Genomic DNA, 23169 nt, shown 5'->3' with positions numbered 1-23169 from the left:
CACAATTTCACAATTTATAATTCCCATACATGTTTTTATGATGTTACTACATATGTCTGTATCCATAACTATTACACAAGATTTTACAACTTATAATTTTCATCAGACACTGACATATAATCATATTATATTTTAAAAGAAATAAATGGGAGTTTTTAAAGCTAACTATTCATATATATAGTCATATTAATATTTCGAATTCGTTTCTTCCTTCATTAGATTCTGTATGATTGGATCCAACTAGTCTCGTTCATTTCCACTTCTTGCACTACTAGTCTACATATTTGTGGGTTCTTTCTTGGCCTCCACTGTCATATTACCAGAATTTCAGACAAATTCTGCAATGTCATATGACCTGAACTATGGAATTGACTTTATTGCTAAATAGGAAAACTCAGAAGGCTAGGTTTCAACAAGACAGTGATGTACTCTGTCTCTATGTCATCCCATGGAGGGTTGTGCCAGTGCCAGGGTATCTGCTAGGCACTGTGGATTTTATTGCAGTGCAGAGTACCTTCTCTGTCCCACGGATACATATTCTTATAGAACAAGGGGAGGAAACTGACCTTGGTGAGGGTGGATGATAATATAGTATCCTTGGACCTGGGTATTCTGCATTTGAAGTGTTAGCTGTTTATTGATTGTCTGGGAAAGTTAGCTGACTGCACCTGGATCCCTGGGGAAGCTAACGACATTGGGGCCTGTGGGAGTTAAGTCCTCTTCTGCTTGGGAGAAGTTCTGGTTCCATAGGAAGCTGAGCTTGGATATAGATTTTGCCAATTGAAAAGACAATAAAGAGCCACAAATATCATTCTTAGATATTAATTATTATTATTGCTTAGGACCACTATGGTGGCCATACTAATTGCTTTTCAAATACATCATTCATTTTTATTAAATTGCGAAGTTTAGTTTATATGCGAGATTATTCTGTGTTCTGGACAGGAAAATGAAAGTAAAATGATTTGCTCAGGATCAGATAGTTATTAATAAGTGGCAGAGTTTGTAACATTGTCCACCACCACCTGTTAATATGTCTGCCACTCATTCTTTCATGTAGACTATGCCTGGGTTAGATATGCTAATATGTTCTTTCTGAGGTTTTGATTTTTTTTTTAGGATATAAGAAATATCCTAAGATATATCTTAAGACATAAAATGATTTTCAGTTTCATTTGTTATTCTGTGGTTGTCTTTCAGGAAATTACCGACATAGTTTTTAAAATTGAGCTGTATTTTCAAGCAGCTTTGCTTGGAATCATTGTTACTGCAATGCCACCTTACTTTGCCATGGAAAATGCAGAGAATCATAAGGTAATGACTCAGTTAAAAATATATAATTTGCTAAAAAGTGTTGTATAAGAATAACCTATTTGCATGATTGCAAGGCTTACTATAATTGTTATTTTAGAAATAAGTAAATGAAATATAAATACATTTATTATAGTTTCTTATTGTAATAGTAGTGATAATTAATATTTATTACTTGAGACTTGCTACATGCCTTAAAAATTATGTTCTCTAATTCTCATGACATTGTGAGGTAAGTTTTTTGTTACCAATTTCTTATAGATCAGGAAATCAAAGATGGAATTGTTCATATGACTTGCTCAGGTTGACTCAACTTGTTTAAATTGTGGACTTGGGAACTGACTATGATCTTTATGTCCTTAACTGGCACACTAACATGCCTGTCCCTTTTATCCTTTAACAGGGGTATTAAGTAGTCAAGGTGCTAAATTCTTATTAATGGGAAAAAAAAAAAGGTGAAAGTGATTGTCATCATTAGGGCCTTGGAGAAATTGCTAAGTATACAGAGGTTCTTTGGTATTCTTTCACTTTCTTTTTGCGCCTTTCCCTTTTGTTTTCCTTCAGGCATATAGTGATCTTGTACAGTCTTTGGCTGTTCAAAGTCTCCCACTCTTTCACTCTGCTGAGATTGTATCTTACTCCTCTAATAAAAATTCTGATCTTTTTCACAGATGATCTTAATTAAGTAAAAACAAATTTGTCTAAATTAACTTACAGACTGTGATGAATAATGAACTCATTATTTTAATAAATTCTAGAAAGATAAATTCTAGGCCAGGCATGGTGGTCCATGCCTGTAATCCCAGCACTTTGGGAGGCCGAGGTGGGCGGATCACCTGAGGTTGGGAATTTGAGACCAGCATGACCAACATGGAGAAACCCCATCTCTACTAAAACTACAAAAAATATTAGCCAGGTGTGGTGGCGCATGCCTGTAATACCAGCTACTCGGGATGCTGAGGCAGGAGAATCACTTGAATCTGAGAGGCAGAGGTTGAAGTGAGCCGAGATCGTGCCATTGCACTCCAGCCTGGGCAACAAGAGCAAAATCTCTATCTCATAATAAATAAATAAATGAATAAATAAATAAAATAAATTCTAATAGAAATTTTGTTATTAATTTGTTTAGTATAAAAGTAACACATATCTCTATTTTTAAAATAATATTCAATTTTTGTCATAAATATACTCATTGTAGTAATGTATAAATTATAGAAAAGCATAAGGAATATAGAAATCCATAACCCACTGCACGATAATAAAATTTACTGGACATTTGCATTTTTCTTTCTTGTTTCAACTGAAACATTTTTAATTAAACTTTTTATTTTGAGATAGTTGTATACTCATGTTTATTTGTTAGAAATGACAGAGCCAGTGTACTCTTTACACATTATCCCAATGATAACATCTTGTAAAATTATAGAAAAATATAACAGGATATTGGCATTGATACAGTCAAGATACAGAACATTTCTGTCACCAAAAATATTCCCATTTTTTGCCCTTTCCTAGCCTCTCCGACCTGTGGCAACCGCTACTCTGTTCTCTTATTTCTAGAATTTTGATAGTTCAAAAATGTAAAATGGCATCACAATAAGTTTTCTTTTGGGATTAGCTTTTATCAACTAGCATTTTTTTTGAAATTCATCTAATTCGTATGTATCTATAAGCCATTCCTTTTTATTGCTGAGTAATATTCCATGGTATGGATACATCACACTTTCTCTAACCGTTTGCCTGCTGGAAAACATTTGGATTGTTTTCCATTTTTGGCTATTGTGAAAAAGTTGCTGTGAACATTTGCATACAGGTTTTGTGTAAACATAAGTTTTCATTTCTCTGGGATAAATGCCCAAGAGTGTGATTGCTGAATCATACGTGTTTAGTTTTATAAGAAATTGCCAAATTATTTTCCAGGATGAGTATTCCATTTTATATTATCCCTCCCAGCAATGTGTGAATGACAGAAGTTTGAATTATCCAAAATAATTGCATTTGCCTTGGCTTATGTTTTTATTCTTGTATTAGAATTTACATGTGTCTCATGTTCTCATAATTCATTAAACAGAAAACTTGCCAATTTTGTTCATTTCTCCTCTTCTTAACTAATCTTTATATTTCATGCTTCCTTTATCTCACTCTGTGGACAGCTCTTTCATATAATACCTTTAGTTATTAGATGACAAAAATCAACTAAATAAAGTTGTTAGGTATTTGGATTTGTGAAATATTTTAGAAATTTCAAATTAAATGAGAACATGAGATAGGAAAACTATGATCGTTTAAGTTTATGATTAACAAACCTGTGACGTAAGTAACACCTTGAATTTGTATACTATGCCAGTGTACATAAAAGTCTTTGAACATTTCAGAAGCTTTCACTTAAGCTGAAAGCCTTATGTAAATCCAAAGGATACTTGGCAATTTATTAGTGTTTTTATTTATGAAAGGTTCATTTTTAAAAATGAGAATTCTTTTTCTGTGTAAACATTATCTTCCCATCTGTTTCCACAGTATTTCAAAAGCTGTAATGTTTTGGCTATTTATTGTTTGTATGGCTGTTAACCCCAACTGCCGTGACACTTTTTGTTTTATTTTAATCTCAGTTTCTTAGCACTACTGTATTCTGATTCTTAAAAATTTTGTTGAAATTATTACTACTTAGAAATAGTGAGCCAAATTAAAGGCTAAATGGAATTTTTATTTAGTGTGAGGGGGACTTTTATTACCTATAGCCTGGAATGTGACCTTTTTGGTTTCGCTGATGTAGTATTAAGAGATCTGCGATAATTTACTAATTTATTTGTGTGTTTCTGAAGTGTCTAAAGTTTTAATTTTTTTCTTTTTTTTTAGATCAAAGCTTATACTCAACTTAAACTTTCAGGTCTTTTGCCATCTGCATATTGGATTGGACAAGCTGTTGTTGATATCCCCTTATTTTTTATCATTCTTATTTTGATGCTAGGAAGCTTATTGGCATTTCATTATGGAATGTATTTTTATACTGTAAAGTTCCTTGCTGTGGTAAGTTAGTGTTGTACTCATGCTATTTATAGATACAATGTTATTTAAAAACTATTTATAAACATAACAATTGACTTATTGAATAATTTGGTTATTTTTTAAAGAAAATTGAGCAAGTATCTATTGTGTTTAATACATATAATCACTTTATATGATAATAAGTGACTTTTAAAACAATAATTTACCACCATTTTAAAATAATTTCTTGAAACTAAAGTGATCTTTCATGTAGACCACCTACTTGGGTGTAATCAGGAACGCTTTAATATATTCCTTCCTTAAAATGCCTTTCTTGGTTTTACTTATGCCTGAAAATAATTTCACAAAGGATAAGCTCTTTTATTCCATAGTTTAAAGCATAGCTTAATATTTCTATATCTCAATAATGGGCAAGCTGTGAGCCAGATGAAGAACACAATCCCGTTTATAATAGCCACAAAAAAATTAAAATACCTAGGAATACATCTAACAAAGGAGATGAAAGATCTCTACAGGGAGAACTATAAAACATTGCTGAAGGAATTCAGAGATGATACAAACAAATGGAAAAACATTTCATGCTCATGGATTAGAAGACTCAATATGTTAAACTGGCCATACTGCCCAAAGCAATCTATAGATTCGACACTGTTCCTATCAATCTACCAACATTATTCATCACAGAATTTAAAATAGCTATTCTAAAATTCATACGGAACCCCAAAAGAACCCAAATGGCTAAAGGAATCCTACGTAAGCTGAGCACAGTGGCTCACACCTGTAATCCCAGCACTTTGGGAGGCCGAGGCGGGTGGATCACAAGGTCAAGAAATCAAGACCATCCTGGCTGACATGGCGAAACCCCATCTGTACTAAAAATACAATAAATTAGCTGGGCGTGGTGGCATGTGCCTGTAGTCCCAGCTACTCAGGAGACTGAGGCAGGAGAATCACTTGAACTCAGGAAGTGGAGGTTGCAGTGAGCTGAGATCGTGCCACTGCACTCCAGCCTGGGCAACAGAGAGAGACTTCATTTCAAAAAAAAAAAAAAAAAAGAAAAAAGAAAAAGAAAAAAAAAAAGAATCCTACCTAAAAAGAACAAAGCCAGAGGCATTTCATTTCCTGACTTCAAACTATACTATAAGGCTCCAGTGACCAAAACAGCATGATACTGGTACAAAAACAGACATGTAGACCAATGAAACAGAATAGAGGACCCAGAAATAAAGCCACACATCTATAGCCATCTGATCTTCAACAAAGTTGACAAAAATAAGCAATTGGAAAGGACTCTGTGTTCAATAAATAGTCCTGGGATAGCTGGCTAGCCATATGCCGAAGAATGAAGTTGGGCCTCCACCTTTTACCATATATAAAAAGTAACTCAAGATGGATTAAAGATTTAAGGGTAAGACATCAAACTTTAAGAATTCTACAAGAAAACCTAGGAAATACCATTCTAGACATTGGGAAAGAATTTATGACTAAATAAGTCTTCAAAAGCAATTGCAACAGAAATAAAAATTGACAAGTGGCACCTAATTAAACTAAAAAGCTTCTGCACAGCAAAAGAAACTATAACCAGAGTAAATGGACAACATACAGAATGGGAGAAAATACAAACTATGCATCCAACAAAGGCCTAGTATCCATAATCTATAAGGCACTTAAACAATTCAACAGTCAAAACGAACTCCATTAAAAAGTGGGCAAAAGATACGAACAGACACTTCTCAAAAGAGGACATGCAAGTGGACAACAAATGTATGAAAAAATGCTCTACATCACTAATCATCAGAGAAATGCAAATCAAAACCACAGTGAGATACCATCTCACATCAGTTAGAATGGCTATGATTAAAAAGTCAAAAACCAACAGATGCTGGCAAGGCTGCAGAGAAAATGAAATGCTTATATACTTTTGGTGGGAATGTAAACTTCAGCAACCATGGAAAGCAGTTTGGAAAGTTCTCAAAAAACTTAAAACAAAACTACCTTACAACTCAGAAACCCTATCACTGGGTATATATCCAAAAGAAAATAAATCATTCTACCAAAAAGACTCATGAGCTGGTATGTTCATTGCAGCACTTTTCACAATAGCAAAGACATGGAATCAACCTAGGAGCCCATCAACCAGTGATTGAATAAAGAAAGTGTGGTACATGTACACCACGGAATACTGTACAGCCATAAAAAAGAATGAAATTATGTCTGTTGTGGCAGCACAGATGCAGTTGGAGGCCATTATTCTAAGTGAATTAACAAAGGAACAGAAAACCAACTATTGCATGTTCCCACTTATAAGTGGGAGCTCAATTGGGTAAACATGGACATAAAAATGGCAGCAATAGACACTGGGCACTGTTAGATGGGAGCAGGAGGAAGGGGAGCAAGGGTTGAAAAACTAACTGTTGTGTACTATGTCCAGTACTTAGGTGACAGAACCAATCATACCCCAAACCTCAGCATCATGCAGTATACCTGTGTAACAAACCTGCACATGTATCTCCTGAATGTAAAGTAAAACTGGAAATTATTTAAAATAAAATAAAATATAGCTTAAAATATCAAAGAAGAGACTGATTCACATGTAAATGACTGACAGTAGGCCCTTTCATTGAATACTTTATTAGGAAAAAGGGAAAACAGAGTTAGGTGAGGTTGATGACTAAACCTCATCATCAAAGTTAGTTTCAGGTGAGGCTGAAACTAAACTTACCGATTTTGTCAGAGATCATAATGACCTTATGTGTTAGTTTCTGCCATATAAAATAATGTTTTTCTTAAATAAAAAATAAAGTGCTGTGTATTAAAATAGTAGCTAATATTTGAGAGAGAGTAAGTTGTAGCTAGCTATACTTGCTTTTTGTAATAATGAGAGATAGTATTTTACTTGGTATAAAAAAACTACAAATAGTGTTCAGTTTAAATGATTTATTTAGGATTGTATTAATAATTATTTCTTAATATTTTAATATGACTAGTATTTCATGTCATGTGTATTGCAAGCTATTCATATTTTTATAGAAACATATTTCTGATTTACAGGTTTTTTGCCTTATTGGTTATGTTCCATCACTTATTCTGTTCACTTATATAGCTTCTTTCACCTTTAAGAAAATTTTAAATACCAAAGAATTTTGGTCATTTGTCTATTCTGTGGTAAGTCACATTTTACATTATTTCAACTTTCCATAGCAGTTTAATTAAAAGTCACGAATTCTTTCCTGATTATACTAAAAATGTTACATGTCTTTTGTAAGTGCAGAATTTAGGTAGATAATTGGCAGCTTCTTTTTGTGTGTACATTTGTCTTCTGAATCATCCTTTCCACCTAGGAACAATATGGAAGACATTTAGCAACTAGTGTCTCAAGGACACTAGCTACAAACAAGTGATATTCTTGTTGCTTGCTGGCTAAATATCGTCTCTAGTTCCATGTTTTATTAGAGGATTGAAAAAATAGTTTAATGCTTAGAGACCAATTTGTAAGTCAGGTTATATGAAGTTTGTAAGCACTTTGTCACTTGTTTATTTATTTTTTTCTTTAGACAGCGTTGGCTTGTGTTGCAATCACTGAAATAACTTTCTTTATGGGATACACAATTGCAAGTATTCTTCATTATGCCTTTTGTATCATCATTCCAATCTATCCACTTCTAGGTTGCCTGATTTCTTTCATAACGGTAATTCTGCTAAATATTTTAATATGTTAAAAAACATAAATAAATACAGTCTAAATTGGGGATGTTAGTTCTTGTACAGAAAATAGTAAAATGCATCAGGCTAATGGCTACTGCTTGATTTAGATATTATTAATGCAGCATAAATTATTGTAAGCTCTTGTCAAACTGTAAATTCTCAAAGGAAAAGGGCTATGTTCATTACAGGTTCTCTGATGCTCAAAATGATGTATATAATTAGAAGTGTGACATGATTTCAGTCAGTATTTGTTTTTAGGAGTTTATTGGTGATTAAATAATGTATTTTACTATAAAGGGATAAGAAAGAATAAAGTGTAAGATATTTTCTACAAGAAAAAATAGAGACAAAAACCAGATTCATTTTATTAAGGCTGAATAATTGAAAAAAATTTCCATGTGATTAGAAAAAATATTGTTATGAATTCTTGATTTTGAATTGCTAATTAATTCTACTTACTAATCCTACTACCCCTGCTTCCCGTTGTAGGTCTCAGTTCAAAGTGTTTAATTTATATTGATCCTCAGAAATATTTTGGGACAGGGAAGATTTTAAGTAAAAAATATAACTTACTAATATGAATAGCTAACTTATTTATAGAAAGTACACGTTTGCTAAATAAAATACATTTTTTCATTTTAATCCAAATATTTCTACATATTGCAGCTTATATATTTTTAAAACTTTTTGTCTTAGGTTTCTTGGAAGCATGTACGAAAAAATGTGGACACCTATAATCCATGGGATAGGCTTTCAGTAGCTGTTATATCGGTAAGAAATAAAGTGTTTTCGTGAGTTAGCACGTTACCTTAAGAATAGTTTGGTCTTATGGTTTTAACTATGTTTAGTTTTTTATCCTGTTGCATGAAAAAGAAGGTGCATAAAAAGTTAAGCGTGTTACTTAACGCTAGCTAATCTGTATTTCAATGGGGAGTACCTTTCATTTACTGAATGTGTTCACTTTAATATACTTAGCCTTTTACATGTTATTAATTCTATTTAATTACAGTTATGTCTGTCTTAGAAGCAAAAACAAAGTTTTTGTGTTTGATTATATTTTATGAAGCTGACAATAAATGAATGATACAGAGGTAGAAAATAAGTGAAGAATTTGCTAAAATATAATTCTGCTTTGGTTTGTATTAAAATTTATTTTTAATTATCTTTATCATGTCAAGTATGAAAAAGGTTGTGATTTCTTCTTTTGGTAATGGCAAGGAACTTGATGGATATAGTCTTAGTTCCGTTGGCAAAGGAAAAAAACAACAACAACAAATCTTTTAGTCATGAGTTGCTACATGTTTTTCTTTTAGCCTTACTTGCAGTGTGTACTGTGGATTTTCCTCTTACAATACTATGAGAAAAAATATGGAGGCAGATCAATAAGAAAAGATCCCTTTTTCAGGTCAGTTGATTTTTTAAAAGTTTTAAATGTTTTTAGTATATTTACAGAACTGTGTAATCATCACCATAACATAATTTTGGAACATTTCCAGCACTCCAAAAAGAAACTTTGTACCCATTTATAGTCACTTTCTTATCCCTACTTCCATAGCCCCCAGACTTAGGTAACCACTAATCTACTTTCTGTTTCTGTCAGATTTGCCTATTCTGAACAGTTTATATAACTGGACAATGGAAATATGCTTTGGAAAACTTCAGTCTAAAGACCAACGATACTCTTAAATCCTTACATTTAACTTTTATATCTATTTGCTTTTTACCATAGTTGGTTGGCATGTTATTTTAATGTTGGAAAATCATCAGATTTGCCAGATAACATCTTTTAAAAATTGCTGGGATTTGGGCTCTATAATTAGTATCTAGCATATGGTTTTACACTTAGTATAATGTTTGGAAGGTTCATCATGTAGTCGCGTGTAGCAGTACTTCATTACCTCTTTATTTTTTCTGAGTAATATTACATTGTATGTACATTGTACACTGCACTTTATATATGTCAATACTGCACTTTATTTATATCAGTGAGTTGCTTTTACTTTTCAGCTATTATGAACTATGTTGCTATAAACATTTGTATGCAACTTTTTGTATGGACATATATTTTCATTTCTCTTGGGTGGATACCTAGAAATGGGATTGCTGTGTCATTTGAGGAATTGCCAGACTGTTTCTAAAGTGGTAATACCATTTTACACTACCGCTAGGAATATTTTAGGGTTCTGTTTTTTCCACATCCTTGCCAATGCTTGTTATTGTTTGTCTTTTTTACATATTCGTCCAAATATATTAGCTAATTTGTTTTTACTTTTTCTTCTGTCCAGCCTTGCTTATATGATTCATCACCTTATTATCATTTCAGCATCCTCAACTTTTGTCTTTTTGACCTGTCCACTAAAAATTATAATTATTGGTGAATTGAATTATATGCTGGAAAAAATAACATAAAAGTTCCATTTAATAATACTACATATTTATTCCATATAAATTCAGCTGGTTTTTTTAAAAAATGATTTTAGATCTGGGGGTCAATGTGCATGTTTGTTAGCTGGGTATATTGCATACTGATGGGAATTGGGCTTCTAGTGTAACATTACCCAAGTAGTGAACATTGTACCTAATAGGTAGTTTTTCAACCCTCATCCCTGCCCCCTTTTGAAGTCCATAGTCATAATGTTTCCGTGTTTATGTTCATGTGTATCCACTGATAAGTGAGAACATGTTGTATTTGATTGTTTCTTTATAAGTGATTACTTATAAGTGAAAACATGTGGTATTTGATTGTCTGTTTCCAAATTACCTCACTTAGGATAATGGTCTCCAGTTCCATCCATGTTGCTGTAAAGAACATAATTTCATTCTTTTTATGGCTGTATAGTATTACATGGTGTATATATACCATATGCTTTTTGTCCAGTCAACTGTTGATGGACTCTTAGGTTGGTTCTATGACTTTGCTATTGTGAATAGTACCATGATGAACATATGAGTGCAGGTGTCTTTTTTATGTAATGATTTTTTTTTCCTTTGGGTATATACTCAGTAGTAAGATTGCTGGGTTGAATGGTAGTTATATTTTAATACTGTTTGGAAATATATCACATTTTCCTAGTTAGCACCTTCTTATCTCTTTCTTTTCAGTAGTTATCCAAAGCTTTCTCTTTATTCCTCATATTCCTCAAATCACCTTCCTGCATCTCAGTAAATAATCTTGTCATTTATCTCAGAAAATAGAAGCACTTAATTATAAGTTATAAATTTCTACAAATTTACTCACATCTTTCATCATTTTTGCCTTTTCCCCATCCTAGAGGAAGTAGCAGCCCATCCTGTTATCCAGGTCTTCATTTATTCTATATACTTGGAATATTGCTCAATTTTCCTTTTCTCTTTTTCTCTTTCCTTTCTGGATCTCAGTGGTATATTTTTTGTGGGGTTGGGGAGGGTCACCTTTCTTCCATATATGAAAGAACCCATGGATCTCATTTGAACATGAATCCATCTCTAATTCCTATTCTATATCTCTCTTTCCTTTCATAGCCCAAATCCTTCTATCTCCAGTTACTCGCCTTCCATCTACTCCTATAACTCCCTGCAATCTGAATTTTCCCTTACCTTTCCATTGATACTATTTTCAATAAGATAACTAAAGATTTTGTCTTTTAATTTTCTAGTAGGCTCAACTTATTTAACTAATCTGCAGCCTTTAATATGATTGACATTGTTCTCCTTACACATTTTTCTTTTCTTTTTTTTTTGAGATGGAATCTCACTCTGTCATCCAGGCTGGAGTGCAGTGTCGTGATCTCAGCTCACTGCAGCCTTCACCTCCCAGGTTCAAACGATTCTCCTGCCTCAGCCTTCCAAGTAGCTGGGATTACAGGCATGTGCCACCAAACCCGGTTACTTTTTGTATTTTCTTTTTTAGTACAGACAGGGTTTCTCCATGGTGGCTAGGCTGGTCTCAAACTCCTGACCTCAAGTGATCTGCATGCCTTGGCCTCTTAAAGTGCCTGGATTACAGGCAGGAGCCACATTTTTCTTGTTCTTTGTTTTCCATTATGTCTTCTCCTGTTTGCCTCTATACTTCAACATTGCCTTTGCAAGCACTTCATACACTGTCTATCCCTAAAGATGGTGTTACTGTGGGTTCTGACATCAACCCTCTACATCTACCCTTTCTGGGCAATTTCATTTATACTCGGGTTGTAAATTTTTTGAGGGCAAGGTTCATGTTTTTTCATCTTTCTTTCTGTGTAATAATACCTGACACCTACTAGTCATAAATAATATTGTTGAATAAATGAATGAGTTTAGGTAATATCATCCAAATGCTTATCAGTCATTGAAAAATAATGCTTGTGGCTGGGCATGGTGGCTTGAACCTGTAATCCCAGCACTTTGGGAGGCCGAGGCAGGTGGATCACCTGAGGCCAGGAGTTTGAGACCAGCCTGGGCAACATGGTGAAACCCTGTCTCTACTGAAAATACAAAAATGAGCCGGGCGTGGTGGCGCGTGCCTGTAATCCCAGCTACTCTGGAGGCCGAGGCAGGAGAATCGCCTGAACCCAGGAGACAGAGGTTATAGTGAGCTGAGATCTCACCACTTCACTCCAGCCTGGGCAACAGAGTGAGACCGTGTCTCAAAAAAAAAAAAAAAAAAAAAAATTGGAAAAATAAAAATATCACTTGTAATTCCACCTTTCAGAGATAATCCTAGATCTTATGTTAGTGTATTTTTTCAGTCTTTTCTCTACCTAGTATCTGAATTTCTTACCATTTTAATTATTTGAAAACCTACTGTCTTTATATATTTATTATATATATGTAGAAACCTTTCAACGAAGTCCAAAAATAGGAAGCTTCCAGAACCACCAAACAATGAGGATGAAGATGAAGATGTCAAAGCTGAAAGACTAAAGGTCAAAGAGCTGATGAGTTGCCAGTGTTGTGAGGAGGTAATTTATTCTTTATGGCTAAGTCATAGTAAATATGAAATGATCAATTCCCAGTATGTAGAAATTAATCTGAAAAATATTTTTCTTTGCATATGAAGCAATCTGAAAAAAATCTTTCTTGGAAAAAAAATACTTTGTTTACTTACTTTTGAATAAGTCAGGATTTCAGTCACAAATGGATATTTATTTGTACAGTATCCCCTTATTAGCCAATATAATTTTTGTAATATGGACATGAGGTATGTGCTGCCTGTCATTTCATGATAGGTTTTATAACTTTCTTTTTAAATACAATTTTTCTTATTAGAAACCATCCATTATGGTCAGCAATTTGCATAAAGAATATGATGACAAGAAAAATTTTCTTCTTTCAAGAAAAGTAAAGAAAGTGGCAACTAAATACATCTCTTTCTGTGTGAAAAAAGGCTGGTATTTAATTTTTTATTACATAACTTTTCTGGAAGAGTAATTTCCACTTTTAGTATGATTGGATTATGAGTTGTTTTTCTTTCAATTCCTTTAGGAGAGATCTTAGGACTGCTGGGTCCAAATGGTGCTGGCAAAAGCACAATTATTAATATTCTGGTTGGTGATACTGAACCAACTTCAGGCCAGGTATGATATATAAGAGTATAGGATATGTTGAATGTGATTTATCTTTTTAATTAACAAACTTTTAATGACAAATTAGGATTTGATATTTAATTTTTATGTATATTTTTAGCATTTTTTATACAGCTTGATCAAATTATGATCTTTTGGGTTATCTGTAAAAATAATGTGCATGGTGAAATTTTCAGACACATGTAGACACACACATATATACAGTATTTCTGCTTTTGCAGTGGTTATATGCATGAGTTATTTGCCAACTTAATGGAAGACAATTTTATTAGCTGCAGGAGATGTGGGAGCTTGTTTTGACCTGCCATCAGCTAGTCTTTTATTATAAGCATGTCACTCACCACTTTGTGGATACTTCAAAAAACTACCTTGATCCCATTTCCTGCTTCTCTCCCCTTGCTTACTTTGTGTCAGCCACACTAACTCATTGCTTTCCTGGAAAATGCCCGGCATATTGCCCAAGATGTTTCCTTTGTTTGGCTATACCTTATACCCTAGAAATATATATACTAAATTCACTTATCTCTTTGGCTCAACTGTCACCTTCCAGTGAAGCTCCCTGATCATTAGAATTACATCTTGCTGAGGCCAGGCGCGGTGGCTCACGCCTGTAATCCCAGCACTTTGGGAGGCCGAGGTGGGCAGGTCACAAGGTCAGGAGATCGAGACCATCCTGGCTAACATGGTGAAACCCCGTCTCTACTAAAAATGCAAAAAAATTAGCCGGGCGTGGCGGTGGGCGCCTGTAGTCCCAGCTACTCGGGAGGCTGAGGCAGGAGAATGATGTGAACCTGGGAGGCGGAGCTTGCAGTGAGCCGAGATCGCGCCACTGCACTCCAACCTGGGCGACTGAGCGAGACTCCATCTCAAAAAAAAAAAGAATTACATCTTGCTTTTTCATCCAACTCTGTATTACTCTTTCTGACCATGTCTCTGAACTCTGACTTACCTATATATGTCCTCCCATCATCAAACATCAAAAAGGAGTAAAAAATCTGACTGGGTTCTGTGGTTCACTTAATCCCAGCACTTTGGGAGGCTGAGGCAGGAGGATTGCTTGAGCTCAGGAATTCAAGACTAGCCTGGGCAACACAGTGAGACATTGTCTCTGCTAAATTCAAAAAAGAAAACAAAATAGCCTGGCATGGTGGCACTTGTTTGTAGTCTCAGTTACTTAGCAACAACAATAATAATAATAATAATAATAATGATGATGATGATAAAGGAGTACAAATCTGACTTGATATTACTCTGGCTGTAGGAAGGGGTTTTAATTAATGTACTTGCCACTCCCTTCACAATGTAAATTAAGCAAAATAGTAAAAATTGGTTTGTGTTTCTATAGGTATTTTTAGGAGATTATTCTTCAGAGACAAATGAAGATGATGATTCTCTGAAGTGTATGGGTTACTGTCCTCAGATAAACCCTTTGTGGCCAGATACTACATTGCAGGAACATTTTGAAATTTATGGAGCTGTAAAAGGAATGAGTGCAAATGACATGAAAGAAGTCATAAGTCGGTAAAATAATTGTCTTTAGATTCCTTTCGTTACTTAGAAAGGTTTACGTTTCATATTTTTAAAATTTCATAACAAGCATTTCTGTGGACAATGATTTTTATAGAAAATGTTTATTTTTCATATATTCTTTATGATATATGAAAATATATTGATAGCTATAAATTATGATAGTTATAAAAAGGTCATTTTTCTATTTCTAGTTACAGGATGAATGTACCTGTAGATGTCATGAAACTTACTTTAATTGAAAGTGAACCATTTTATCAAGATATTAATTTATTTAAAATTACATAAATTGGAGACTTTTGCCCTTACCTACTTATAATAAGCTTCAACTGAGTATTCTAGAGAAAACAACATCAGGGATCACACCCAGTTGATATTTGTGTTTATATATGTCATGGTGCTCTCATTTTGTAATGTTCATTTTGCAGAATAACAAATGCACTTGATTTAAAAGAACATCTTCAGAAAACTGTAAAGAAACTACCTGCAGGAATCAAACGAAAGGTACTTTCATTAAACACCAAATAATGTCTGTATTTTTTTATTGATAGTTTAGTACCTGATACTGTCTTGATAGATTCCTTATAGTGAACCTTTGTTAATTCCCCACCCGTCTTTTTCTTTCCATGTAGTTGTGTTTTGCTCTAAGTATGCTAGGGAATCCTCAGATTACTTTGCTAGATGAACCATCTACAGGTATGGATCCCAAAGCCAAACAACATATGTGGTGAGTATGGTGCTTGTGACACAGTACATCATACTTCAGAAAAGAACAGTTTCTTTTATTATATTAGTTTTATGTTGTATGTACATCTTGATTTTAAATCCTATTCAAAGGATACAATAGTAATTAAAAATTAGATTTAGAGGTTTCCTTAAGCTTTTGAAACTTTGCCGTATTTTTCATGAAGTGTTCATAATATTTTACATATTCCGAAACAGAAATAAGCATATGAATCATTATTAAAATAAAGAGTTCTAGTGTTCTGAATAGTTTTTAAGTTTTTTTCTGGTCATTTAGCATACAAATGATCTTTCCCATAATAATGGTGTCTTCAATTTATGTTGGGACTCTTTCTGGTACAGTCGTACATTGCCTAATGACAGAGATACACTCTGAGAAAGGCATTTTTGTCATTGTGCAAACATAATAGAGTGTACTTATATAAATCTCTGGGTGGTTATAACCTACTACACACCTAGACTATATGGTACAGCCTATTACTCCTAGGCTATAAATCTGTAGAGCATGTCACTGCACTGAATATTGTAGGCAGTTGTAACACAATGGTAAGTATTTGTGTATCTAGACATATCTAAACATGGAAAAGATACAGTAAAAATACAGTATTATAATCTTATGGGATCGCAGTTGGAAATGTGTTTCATCATTGACTGAAATGTCATTATGCAGTGCATGTAAACTACTAATTAGTTGAACAACTCTTTTTTCTTTTTACTTTTTTTGAGACAGAGTGTTGTTCTGTTGCCCAAGCTGGAGTGCAGTGGTGCCATCTTGGCTCACTGCAACCTCTGCTTCCCCGGCTCAAGCAATTCTCCTGCCTCAGCCTTCCAAGTAGCTGGGACTACAGGCAAGAGCCACCACACCCAGCTAACTTTTTGTATTTTTAGTAAAGACAGGGTTTCACCATGTTGGCCAGGCTGTTCCTGAACTCCTGACCTCAGGTGATCCGCCCCTTCAGCCTCCCAAAGTGCTGGGATTACAGGTATGAGCCACAGCGCCTGGTCTTGAACAACTCTTTAAGCCTTGACTTCCATGTCTATAAATTGTAAGGTTTGGTTTGGATGCATGTTAAAGTTTTCTTATGATTCAAAGCCTGTTTTGGTTATACCAAGAAAAGGCATCAATTTTAAAATTTATTTATTGTCATACTTTTAGCCCATATTAACATTTGGAATCATAGAGTTTTTTTCCATTTGATAGGCTTTCAAAATGAAGGGAAAATAAATTAGAATATAAAAGTCATGGCTGGGCGCGATGGCTCACGCCTGTAATCCCAGCACTTTGGGAGGCCAAGGCAGGCAGATCACAAGGTCAGGAGATAGAGACCATCCTGGCCAACATGGTGAAACCCCATCTCTACTAAAAATATAAAAATTAGCCAGGCATGGTGGCAAGCACCTGTAATGCCAGCTACTTGGGAGGCTGAGGCAGGAGAATGGTATGAATCCGGGAAGTGGAGCTTGCAGTGAGCCGAGATCGTGCCACTGCACTCCAGCCTGGGGGACAGAGCGAGACTCCATCTCAAAAAGAAAAAAAAGCATATAAAAGTCACAGTTGGGCAGAATGTAATATCCATAGCAATTGATGTTTGGTAAGTTTTAATTAACTTAATTAACCAACCAGTTGGATTTTAAAAAACCCATGTTTTTTAACAAGCAGATGTGTTCCTCTCTTTTTATTTCATTTATGTTTTATAGGCGAGCGATTCGAACTGCATTTAAAAACAAAAAGCGGGCTGCTATTCTGACCACTCATTATATGGAGGAGGCAGAGGCTGTCTGTGATCGAGTAGCTATCATGGTGTCTGGGCAGTTAAGGTCGATGTCTAAATAGCATGCCATTTAGGGGAAGAGGGTGGGGGCTGGATTTTGAATGTCATCATTTCAAAAACATGGCAATAGTTAGTAATTTAAATGTTAAATATTTTAGTTTTTGAGTTAGCTTTTTATAGGTTGACTTGGAAGTATGTTGAGTTTGTTTAAAATGTGGCTATCTACTTTGAATTTGAATTTACTTAATATTTCAATAACTTGGAATATTATTTTTAGGCATAGTACTTGTTATTTTAAAAAGTTGTTATATATTGGATTAATTATATAACACAAATGTGGAATAAATATGTGAGTTTCTACTTACATAAATAAATAATTGAGTAAAGAAATAAATGTGAGAGGTGTATCTTCCTTACGGAACAACTCCAAATAATATATGTAGATAATAACCACTTCAAGGGAGGGGGCTTAATCTCCTATCCCCCAGGTTTGGATGGGACTTAGCCAGTTTCTTGTAAAAAATAAACTACAGAAGAAGGAAAATAGTAACTTCACAGTTGAGAAAGCTGGCAAATACTACCTTAACTAAACAATGTTGTGCAGATATCATGTATTCACTGATATGATATGATGGAAAAAGTACTACAGCTGTGTGGTATTCTCTCCAAAACCCATAACCCAAGTCTAGTCATGAGAAAAATATCAGACTAACCCAAACTGAGGGACCTTCTACCACACCAGTACTTCTCAAAACTGTCAAAATCATGAAAAAGAAAGAAAGAATAAGAAACTGTCACCCACAGTTAGAGACTAAGGTGACACGATAGCTAAGAACACTATGGTATACGGATAGATCTGGAATAAACAAAGGACACTAGTAGAAAATTGGTGAAATCTAAATAAAGTATGGAGTTCAGCGACAAGGAATATACCAATGTTGGTGTCTCAGTTGTGACGAATTTACCATGGAAATATAAGATGATAAGATTAGGGAAACTGAAACTGGATGAAGAGTGTATGGGAATGCTGTATTTTCTTTGTAATTTTTCTCTAAATGTAAAGGTATATTTTTTAAAAATGTAGTCATATGTGTGAGAAATTATTGTTTGAAGCTGTCATTTTATATCTGAGCTTTCTTTTAAAAAATTACTTCAGATGTATTGGAACAGTACAACATCTAAAGAGTAAATTTGGAAAAGGCTACTTTTTGGAAATTAAATTGAAGGACTGGATAGAAAACCTAGAAGTAGACCGCCTTCAAAGAGAAATTCAATATATTTTCCCAAATGCAAGCCGTCAGGAAAGGTAAAATTTTAAAAATGTGGTTATATTTCTTTATAGAGCAAAGATTATAAAAAGTTTTTATATTAAGGATTAAGTGAAAAATCATCTTTTTATTCATAGACCATATATGTATATCTGTGTGTGTGAATATATATATATATATTTCATATATATGAAATATATGTCTGTAGATAGATCATTTTTATATATATATATGTATCTGTATTATCACCAATACTGGACTAATGAAGTCTGATGGCTGGTGTTTTATATCTGCCTTAGTATTAGACTTTTCAATATTCAGTAGTATTTAAATTTTTTTAACATTTTTAGTAGCAATGAGAGTTGTTTTGCTTGAAAATATGTTATTTTAAACAATTTTCATCCAAATAAATATCAAAATAAATTATTAAATTTAATTTTGAATTTTAAACATGTTGAACTTTAGCTTTAGAACACAATAGTAGTAATTTTTAATGTTTTTCCATATTTTATCTTTGTTTTCAGTTTTTCTTCTATTTTGGCTTATAAAATTCCTAAGGAAGATGTTCAGTCCCTTTCACAATCTTTTTTTAAGCTGGAAGAAGGTAAGTAGTATTTGAAAAACATTTATGTTGTAGCTTTCAAATTATGAAAGAATTTTATTTTAAAAGTTTAAAACTGGGGACTCAGTTTATTTTAGAAACTATGGCAGATAAGAAGATAACCTTTTATTCATTTAATCCAAGACACAGGTAAACACTAATGTCATAGAGATTTTGCGGATAAACTCTGTTGTAATGTAAACCTTTTACAATCTTTAGAGAGCATTGACACAGTTTATCACGTTACATCTATGAGAAGGGTCAGCTTAATTATCGAGTCTTTGCAGTTAGTCCAGCATCAAGAGCTCTGAGTTTCTTGAATCTTTACTTCATACTGGCCCATAGAAGTAGCCACACTATCAATACTCCAGTGGCAAAGAGAATTCCGAGTGTAGGAGGGGTGGGCAGTCCCCAAAATTTTAAGGAAGCTTATAGAATCTTGGCATTTTAAAAATTAGTGGTATGTAGGATAAATATATATATGCTGGTGACAGTTGAAGGAGATCACCTCCTGGAAGAATCAGATATTCATATGCAGATTATTTTATGGCATTTGTAAACTGTCAAACAACCTATATTTATGTGTAAGGTTTATTATTAATAATTTTCAAAATAACTACAGGATTTTTATGATTATTCTTTATGTGATTGCTGAATATAGAACGATTTCCTGATACTGTATATATTCTTGTCACAGCTATGGATTAATGGGTGTTCTTTTGCAAAGAACACTAATTATTTTTGTATCTGTAATATATGTATTCACATAGTCAGGTAAAGTTCTGCTTTCCTGGCGATTTCTTTATGACCAAAGAGAACACCTGAACTACTTACGGAGAATTAAAGGAATGAATAGAATAACAGAAATTTGATATTAACTTATATTGCAAAGGAATCTGAAATAAATACAGAAAAATTTATGGGCCGGGCGTGATGGTTCACACCTATAATCTCAGCACTTTGGGAGGCTGAGGTGGGAGGATCCCCTAAGCCCATGGTTTGAGACCAGCCTGAACAACATAGTGAGAGCCTGTTTTTACAAAATAATTTTTAAAATTACCCAGGTATAGTGGCTTGTGCCTGCAGCCCAGCTACTCAGGAGGCTGAGGTGGGAGGATTGTTTGAGCCTGGGAGGTCGAGGCTGCAGTGAGCCATGACTGTATACTTGCTCTGTTGCCCAGACCACTGTATGCCAGCCTGGGCAACAGAGCAAGACCTTGTCTTAAAAACAAAACCAAACAAACAAAAAACGGTTTATGGAGATAGGACCAATATCCAGAATCTAGTTCAAGAAGCCAGGATAGGCTACAGTGGAGTTGGAGAATGGAAGATAAGAGAGCAGGGATCAAAGAAGACATGAAAAGAATCACCAGGAAAAAGATAATGGAGGAGAACTTAGAAAAAGTGAAATAAGACAAGTAACATTAAACATATAGTAATTAGGGCTATAGAGGAATTATAGGTGTGGGGAAGAGAAAGGAAGTAAGAGGGAAAAATAACTTGTTTTGGCAGCTTCAACTTTAAGTGAGTTGATGACAGAGTTATTTTAAAATAGATTGTTAGCTACTTTGGTATGTATGGCCATTTTTTCAAATACTGATAAGTAAAATACTATTTTTGTATTTTAATAGCTAAACATGCTTTTGCCATTGAAGAATATAGCTTTTCTCAAGCAACATTGGAGCAGGTACTATAAAGTTAAATTTTTAAAAATTATTTTATAGAAGAAAGTATCTGATATTGATTGTTCTGGTTTATACTGGAGAGGGAGAGATATTGTAAACCAGCGACAAATTGTTACAGGATAATCTTAAACTTGGTATAATTTTAATCAACCATAGATTCTTCACTTACTAATTTTTTGAATTTTATTTTCTAAATTGATATTATTTTAAATTGGCAAATCACACTGTTCATCGGGTACAGTGTGATGTTTTGATAAATCAAGCTAACTTCCATTTGCTTATTTGGAATATCTGTTTTTTCGTTTTGTAAAGAAAGTGTCATGATGGTGGTATTTCACATTAGTGTAATTGAAATTACACTGTTTAAGTAGTTATGAATTATTTTTTAAAAAACAAATCTATTAATCTAAAGTAGTATTCATCTTTTCATGTAACTTTTGGAAATAACTTACTGTGTTTGAATAATGTTAATAAATCTCTTGATACTTGTTAAAATAACTAGATATAGCCATGTACCGTTTCTGATTTAGCTAAAAGTTCTTTGAGATACTTGAGATATAGAATACTGTATTCATTTATTTCTTTTCACCTAGGTTTTTGTAGAGCTCACTAAAGAACAAGAGGAGGAAGATAATAGTTGTGGAACTTTAAACAGTACACTTTGGTGGGAACGAACACAAGAAGACAGAGTAGTATTTTGAATGTGTGTTGTTCAGTCTGCTTACTGGGACTTATTTCTTCTTCACTTAATTTTAACTTTGGTTTAAAAAGTTTTTTCTTGGAATGGTAACTGGAGAACCATGAACGCACTTGAAATTTTTCTAAGCTCGTTCACTGAAATGCTGTGGTTGTGTGTTTTGCTTTTCTTTAAATAAAACTTATGTATAATTAAGTGAAACTGCATGTTTGTATTGAAGCATATTGAACTATATAGTTTTTATGTCATCTTTTTCACTTTTCAAAAACAGTGCTTCTGAATTTATGATTTAAAGGAATAGTAATAGAATAGTTTTGTTTTGAAGTTATTTTAAGTTTATGCCATCTTCTTAAATAAGTATGTAATGTTCCAATCTAAATAAAAAACTAATTCGTAAATAATGCATAGAAAAGATACGTAAAGCAATGTGAAAGTTTCTTGCTTCTCCTTTTTAATTTCTAAAATACCCGCTCTGAATGGAGGTTGTCATCCGTAAAAGCTAGAGTAAGCACTAGGAAATCTCGATATAGAGGTTTGAGGAAAGTGATATCCACTAGGGGGCAGTCATTGATCATAGTAAATGAAATGAGACCTTGTTCTATTAAGATGATTTTAGACATAGGTAATTAGGTATGTGAAACTACATTTCTTTTATTTAAAGTAAAATTCAGAAGGTTTTAGTTATTATAATTAAAGGAAGACTGTGTGTAGAATCTTATGTAATAGTCTGACTCTGACTCTGTGGCTAGAATGACAGTTATCTATGGAGGTGGAAGAATTAAGCCATACCTTTTCCCTCATCACTCTTGGAACATATAAATTTTTTGTCATCTTCCTTGCAAAGGGCACATTTAATTTTGTTCTTGAATAAAATATTTTATTGGATATTTTTATTGATAAACTTTAGTGAATATCTTTCTCTTTTATAGAGTTTTAAGTAGATCAGTGTATAGATTTATTTAGTAACTTACCTCATTGACTTTGGAACATGTTGGGATATGAATAAACTCTTTCAAGGGTTAAATTAAGAATTGTAAGTGCAGTGCACCTAATTCTTTTTAATAAGAACCAGAATTTCATTATTTGATAGAGTTGAAGGCATGGCTAGTATTTTCTTAGAAATACTTCCTTGTAGAACCCATGTATTGGCTAAAGGTATAAAATAGTGTAAATAATGCTAGTTGGCATTACATTTCAACCAAATGAAAGTATTAACTTCATAAAACAAATATATTGGGAGTGTGATTATTGTATAGAGAGACTTAACAACAACATCAATGACAGAAGGATTAAGGACTGAGTTACTTCAA

General features: G+C 33.6%; 1 protein-coding gene across 4 annotated transcripts in view; it reads left to right on the top strand.

Annotated features, from left to right (window-relative positions):
• The window catches only part of ABCA5 (ATP binding cassette subfamily A member 5), an 85397-nt gene extending 63122 nt beyond the window's left edge, over positions 1-22275 (top strand). For 2 of the 4 annotated variants that reach the window (XM_031657735.1, XM_031657736.1), the window contains exons 23-39: positions 1201-1314; positions 4168-4338; positions 7369-7482; positions 7872-8006; positions 8719-8793; positions 9336-9427; positions 12815-12941; positions 13249-13366; positions 13465-13556; positions 14911-15086; positions 15521-15596; positions 15725-15819; positions 17535-17654; positions 18765-18914; positions 19401-19480; positions 21109-21164; positions 21756-22275. In XM_031657735.1, coding sequence (XP_031513595.1) covers positions 1201-1314; positions 4168-4338; positions 7369-7482; positions 7872-8006; positions 8719-8793; positions 9336-9427; positions 12815-12941; positions 13249-13366; positions 13465-13556; positions 14911-15086; positions 15521-15596; positions 15725-15819; positions 17535-17654; positions 18765-18914; positions 19401-19480; positions 21109-21164; positions 21756-21863 — 1899 coding nt within the window. In that variant the 3' untranslated portion in view covers positions 21864-22275. Of the gene's footprint in view, positions 1-1200; positions 1315-4167; positions 4339-7368; positions 7483-7871; positions 8007-8718; positions 8794-9335; positions 9428-12814; positions 12942-13248; positions 13371-13464; positions 13557-14910; positions 15087-15520; positions 15597-15724; positions 15820-17534; positions 17655-18764; positions 18915-19400; positions 19481-21108; positions 21165-21755 lie in introns of those variants that run through there. The other 2 variants (XR_004179489.1, XR_004179488.1) reach the window with 2 other exon arrangements.
• The last annotated feature ends 894 nt before the right edge of the window (positions 22276-23169 follow it).

The sequence above is a fragment of the Papio anubis genome, chromosome 17 (genome assembly GCF_008728515.1).
Source record: "Papio anubis isolate 15944 chromosome 17, Panubis1.0, whole genome shotgun sequence".
Classification (NCBI taxonomy): Eukaryota; Metazoa; Chordata; class Mammalia; order Primates; family Cercopithecidae; genus Papio; species Papio anubis.
Note: the sequence above shows the minus strand (reverse complement) of the source record. Positions and strands in the feature narration are given on the sequence as shown.